Here is a 6,088-nt window from a genome sequence, read left to right as displayed (position 1 = left end):
TATTAAAAATCTTTTTTTTCCCTTATATAATATATAGATAGATAGTATAGATGATAATGAATGAAAATTGATGTGCATGATAATGTAAGTGTTTGGAAAGTTACTATTTTAGTAAGCTATTTTAATTTTTAGCTATTTTAAGAAGCTAAAATTTTTGTGTTTGGAAAGATAGTTAGATTTTTTTATAGTTGGATGTAATATTTGTGAGAAAAAAAAGTAAAATGGTTATAAGTTTGATGGGACATTTTGTTTTATTGATTATTTTAGTCTATTTTATCTTTTAACACTATTTTAGCCAAAAAAAAAAAAAAAAAAAACATTAAAAAAACTTCTTCCCAAATACCCGCAATGTAACTAACACATTACTTATACATTTTATCTTACAAATAAATGTAATCAAATATACGTAAATAATTTAATATTAAAATGTGCACCAACAAGAACTAAACACCATGAACAATAACACCAACCACCACTAACAAACGTAAATAATCTAATATGCGAACTGTTAAACCCACTAAACCTAACCCACTACTACCTACCACACACACTCACCTCCTCACCTAACCTACCACTACCACCTCCACTTCATCCCCTACCACTTCACCTACTACCTTCTTCTCTTCTATATATTTGATCATTGTAAACATAACAAAATATCAAAATACACAACAATCTTGTAATCAATAATATACATCAATTTATTTTACATGGTATCAGAGCTAGGTTAAGAATCTAGTATTTTCGCTTCACCGGCGGGCGGCAGCCTCGCCTTAGCCGCCCGCCGGACCTCTCATCTTCCAACTATTTCTGATTACTCTCTTCCATTGTTGCCGCCACTTCTCCACCACCACCTGCAGCTTCATCTCCGCCGCTGCCATCTCTCTCTCCCTGCACCAGCCACCGACGGACCACTCCTCTCCGCCTGACTCTGCCGCCTGCCTCAACAGCACCATTCTCCGCCACCACTATGTCGGCGATGGCAGCCTCCTCCACCTGCAGACTAACACCAATTCGGACTGCTCCAATTCCAACCCACAGGCTTGCTACTCTACTTGTCATCTATATCTCATCATCTCAAACAAAAATATCAACTGTGTATGCAGTCTCAATCAATTTTCATCAATTGAGATCACAAAAACCCTCTCAACTCCTTCCTCTCTCTAAACCAAACCCAGACCAAGAATTTCACAGGCGCACACACACCGAAAAGATGAATCTTGCTTTCTTGTTTCTCTCTCTACTTTCTCTCTCATCATCATCATTTGCAGCAGCAGCATTTAAGCTATGTTTCGACAGTCCCATGGCCAGTCTCTGATTGCAGAAACTACAATCCAGAAATGCCAATCAACAACTCCAACAACAAAACCCAGTGTTGCCAAATCCTCCTCTCTCGGTCGCCATGCATGACCACAGAGCAACACACGGCGCTCCCTCTCTCAATCTCTCTCTGTCTCCCAGATGGGGGAGAGAAGAAAGCACAACACCAGTGTGTGTTGAATACACACCGCAGGGGCTCTATCTGTGTTCCATCATCGTTCTCTCCTCTATTGTTGCTTCTCGAGTGAAATTACCACACTGCATTACAGAGGCAGTCTCAAAGCACCCAATGGAAATCTTCACAGACCCACCACAAAGACCCAGAAGCAAACTTTGATTCCAAGACATAGCACCTTTTTTTTATTTATTTTATAATAATAATCATAATTCTTATTCTTTTCTCTCCACTCACGGACATCCCTCACTTTGTCACCTTTCCCACTTTTCATCATCAATATATTCTCACTCACTTTCACTTTCTTTTCTTTTTTTTTTTATATCACCCATTCCCTCTTTTTCTTCTGACCCACGAGACTAACCACCCATCAACTCTCTTTTTAAAATACATGATTCATCCTCCACCCACCACACCACATTATCCTCATCATTCTCTCCATACTAATATATATATATATATATATATATTTTATTATACTATCTTACCCAAGGCAAAAGGACGGTTTAACAAAAAAAAAAAAAAAAAAAACAACATAACTCGTATTCATTTCACAAACTTATCCTTTATTTATGTCGGGATCAAATCCGATCACACTTTTACAAAAAAAAAAAAAAAAAAAAAAAAAAAACAAACAAACAAACAAACACCCAAAGCTTTGTTTTCTTTTCTGCAGCCGGCCACCCACCGCCCTCACTTCTTCGCCCATGCCGCCGGTCTTTTCTTTTTGCCTCCGTCCTGGGCGGCCCTTGACGGTGCTGCCTCCGTGTTTTCCACGCCGCCGAGCACGTTCACTCCCCCATACTCCTCCACTGCAGCATATGGCGGACCTCCAAAGCGGAACATCACGGTGGCCTTCCGCTTCAGCTCCTTGTTTTCTGCCCTTAGCATGCTTATCTCTGCTCGCGCATCCTTATACATGCGTTGGAGCAGAGCCAGCTGGGAGTTTAACTGCTGCACCTCATTTGTCCTACTCTGCAGCCGGTGCGACAGGTTTGTGACCGCCGTCATGGACTCCACACATGCCTTCAAAGTATATTGATTCGCCTCCACATCCGTTTGCACTGCCATTTTTTGCTCCACCGACTGCATCGGAAAGTTCAACGGAGCAAACCTAGTGGTGTTTGGTTGAGGTTCACGGGACACCGCACCCGTTCTCTCTCCTGTGGACTCGTTCAAGTCGGGAAAGAGAGTTAGCAGACCACGGGACGACGAAGCCATTTTCTCTCAGCACAACAGTGTTACAGCCCCTCTCTGGGCAACAGAATATTACAGACTATCTCTCGCAACAGAGTGTTCCAGCGTCTCTCTCTCAGCACAACGAAGAGTTTTTCAGAGGATTTCGCAAGTTTTTTGCTTCTGCCTCGGCCTCAGGCTCTGTCTTGGTTAAATAGCCGAGGCAGCCACGCGCATCGCGCGCCTCTTGACGCCGACAACCTGGCACGCCTTTTCATGGCACGCCTTTTGATGACTCGGGCACGCCTTTTGATGACACGCCTTTTGAGGGTGCGGGCACACCTTTTGAGGGCACGACTTTTGAGGGCTCGATATCTACATCTATGTATATCTTTTGGGCAGTCTATCTACACACTCCTACAGTGTCTTCTACACCGGTCAGCTTTATCAATCCCTTTTCAACCTCAAATAGGTTTTTATCTTCACACCTATTTGAGTTTGAGGGGGGGTTATACACAGTATCATGTATAAGTCGCTCATGGCGCACTGTGCACCACCACAACCTCTGCTACACCGGTCCGACATGACCCCGTAAACTGTCCTTCTACAATGGTCCGACATGACCCCATAAACTGTCTTCTACAACGGTCTGACACGACCACACAGTGTCTGCTTCAACGGTCCGACATGACCCCGTAAACTGTCTGCTACAACGGTCTGACACGACCATACCGTGTCTCCTATCCTGTTTTATTTTATTTATCAGTTTATTTTTCTGTTTTGTAACTCTCTCCAAACTCAGGTTGGTTTGTGTCTAACCTCCTTGAGTTTGAGGGGGGCTGTTAAACCCACTAAACCTAACCCACTACTACCTACCACACACACTCACCTCCTCACCTAACCTACCACTACCACCTCCACTTCATCCCCTACCACTTCACCTACTACCTTCTTCTCTTCTATATATTTGATCATTGTAAACATAACAAAATATCAAAATACACAACAATCTTGTAATCAATAATATACATCAATTTATTTTACACGAACTAAACACCATGAAATAAGGGATGATTTCTTTGCTCGACGCATACTTACTCAAAGCCCGCGAAACAATCTGAGTTCTTCAACCAAAGAATTCAGATCATTCCAAGACGACCCACCTTCTTCAACAGCCCTCTTAGCCATCTCTCCCAGACCTCTTGCTCTGTTTCTCATCTCCTCTGCTTCCTCACTCACCACCATCACTTTCCTCACACCCTTCTCTATTGCCTCCCAACCCACCACCACCCTCTGTTCCCCAAACTGAACCCACTCTTCAGCTCCCACTGCAACCCCTATCTTCAACACATTAGTCACAAGCTTTTCGTTGAAAAACTGCTCTGCGAATATCGGCCACGTCACCATCGGCAACCCCGCACTCACTCCTTCGAGCAGAGAGTTCCAACCGCAGTGAGTCACAAAGCTTCCCACTGATTCATGTTCAAGAATCATCAATTGCGGTGCCCAACCTCTGATTATCAGTCCCTTCTCTGACTCTCTCGTTCTCTCTTCAAACCCTTTTGGCATCCAATTGGGATTGTTATCATCTTCCTCGTTCTCTCTCCTCACCACCCATATGAATTCTTGCCCCGAAGCTTCAAGCCCCTTTGCGATCTCAATCAACTGCGAGTCTCTGAATTGAGTCAGAGACCCAAAACATACGTAAACGACCGAATTGGGTTTCTTGGAATCGAGCCATTTCAAGCAATCGTGTTGGTCGATGGATGCTTCCTTACCTCTCTGAGCCTTGTCGTCATCGTCCCTGTTACAGAGCGAAACAGGGCCGATATGCCAGACTTTCCTTCCTTGCTTGTACTGATCGGCGAAAGCAGGTTCGAGCTTATAGAAGCTATTGAAAATAACTCCGTAGCTACTCTCGAAAGACTCGTCAAGTCTGTCCAGCAATCGTGTAAACTCATTCGATTGCTCATTCTCCAATCGAAGTCTTGCTAATTGTAATCTGGTTAATTTGATCTGGTGTGCAAGGACACGCACGATAAACGGTTCTGTGTCGGAGTTCACATGTTCGTGAGGCTTGTGTTTATTTAAGCTCTCTGTAATGCATGCTGTGAAAAAACCAGACCCATAGAAGACCAATCTGGGAATTCCGAACTTGGCTGCAAGATTTGTTGTCCATGGGAAGAACATATCGGCGATGAGGGCATTCGGCCGAGATTCTTCAAGAATCTGTTCGAGAGGTTGTTGAAGCCTGTTCATGGCGGTGATGAACTTCATCTGGGTTTCATGGGAGGTGATTAGATCAAGACTTTCGAAGCCTTGAGGAAGACCAGCCTCTTCGGCAGGGAAGTTGAGGACTTTGATGGCGATATTGATGCTGCGATTTTTCGATGATTGGGTGGTTTTGGAGAAGAAAACAGGGGCGTTGAGAGGGGTGGTGACAATGGTGGTTTTGACACCGCGGGCGGCGAAGAGTTTGGCCATGTCCATGATTGGAAGCATGTGGCCTTTAGCCATTAGAGGGAAGAACATAATGTGAAGCTGATTAGTTTCAGTCATGTTCATCATATTGGTGTATTGGTAAGGCTTTGAGCTTGGAAATTTTTTTTACACAACTATAACGTTTGGCTAACGTTATAAATAAATATATACATCTACTTAATTTGACTAACGAAATATTATGTGGTAGGGTCGCGTGGAGAAAAAGAATTCATATAACCAACCCTATTTGATAGGATTTAAGGCTTAATTTGATTTGATCTAAGAACAAGAAAATGATTGATGGCATAGAAGTTTGAGAGATAATGAACATTGGCATTGCCAGTGTTTTTGGCCTTGTTTGGTTTGTGTATGTCAAAAAAATTTAGCAAAAATTCTCTACAAATAAATTTTCAAAAGTAATCAAACCAAATAAATTTTTTCAAAAAAAATTTCTAAAACTTGTTTGGTTTACAAATTTTCCAAATAAATCTCTCTCACATACATATCAAATCAATCACTTTTTCTAAAACTATCTCTCAAAATAATTTTTTAAAACATCTTTTGAAAAAAAATCAAACCAAATAAATTTTCGTACTTTTTATTTCAAAACATATTTCTCAAATACAAACCAAACAAAACCTTAATTTTTTATCTTGGTTCAGGCCCAACTACTTTCCATTAATTTCCAAAACAAAAAAACAAAAAAAAAAAATTAAAACTATTAGGTGGTCCTGGCCGCCACCTAGCAACATGCGGCACTGCTCCCATCAATCTTCAAATGCCATACTCGGCGTTCTCCCATCACTCAACATGGCATTCTACCATCACTCCACATCAAATTTGATCTTATTTTTTTTTTTGTTAATCACAATGCTCATAGTGCACCATCTGGCCATACCGCAAGATCGCTGAATAAATTTTCTTAATTTTGGACTT

The 6,088-nt window shown here is 41.9% G+C and overlaps 1 protein-coding gene across 1 annotated transcript; it reads right to left on the bottom strand.

Annotated features, from left to right (window-relative positions):
- Nucleotides 1–3,319: 3,319 nt before the first annotated feature.
- On the bottom strand, nucleotides 3,320–5,301 carry LOC114323055 (scopoletin glucosyltransferase). Its single transcript, XM_028270512.2, has one exon. It carries the CDS (start codon nucleotides 5,237–5,239, stop codon nucleotides 3,770–3,772), a length of 1,470 nt encoding a protein of 489 aa, XP_028126313.2. The 5' UTR covers nucleotides 5,240–5,301; the 3' UTR covers nucleotides 3,320–3,769.
- Nucleotides 5,302–6,088: the final 787 nt, after the last annotated feature.

The sequence above is a fragment of the Camellia sinensis genome, chromosome 3 (assembly GCF_055761805.1).
Source record: "Camellia sinensis isolate YWXY chromosome 3, ASM5576180v1, whole genome shotgun sequence".
Lineage (NCBI taxonomy): Eukaryota > Viridiplantae > Streptophyta > Magnoliopsida > Ericales > Theaceae > Camellia > Camellia sinensis.
This window is presented reverse-complemented; position numbering and strand designations above follow the sequence as displayed.

Excerpts from the sequence above, each read along its gene's own strand:
- LOC114323055 (XM_028270512.2), bottom strand. The coding sequence starts at position 5,239 with ATGATGAACATGACTGAAACTAATCAGCTTCACATTATGTTCTTCCCT.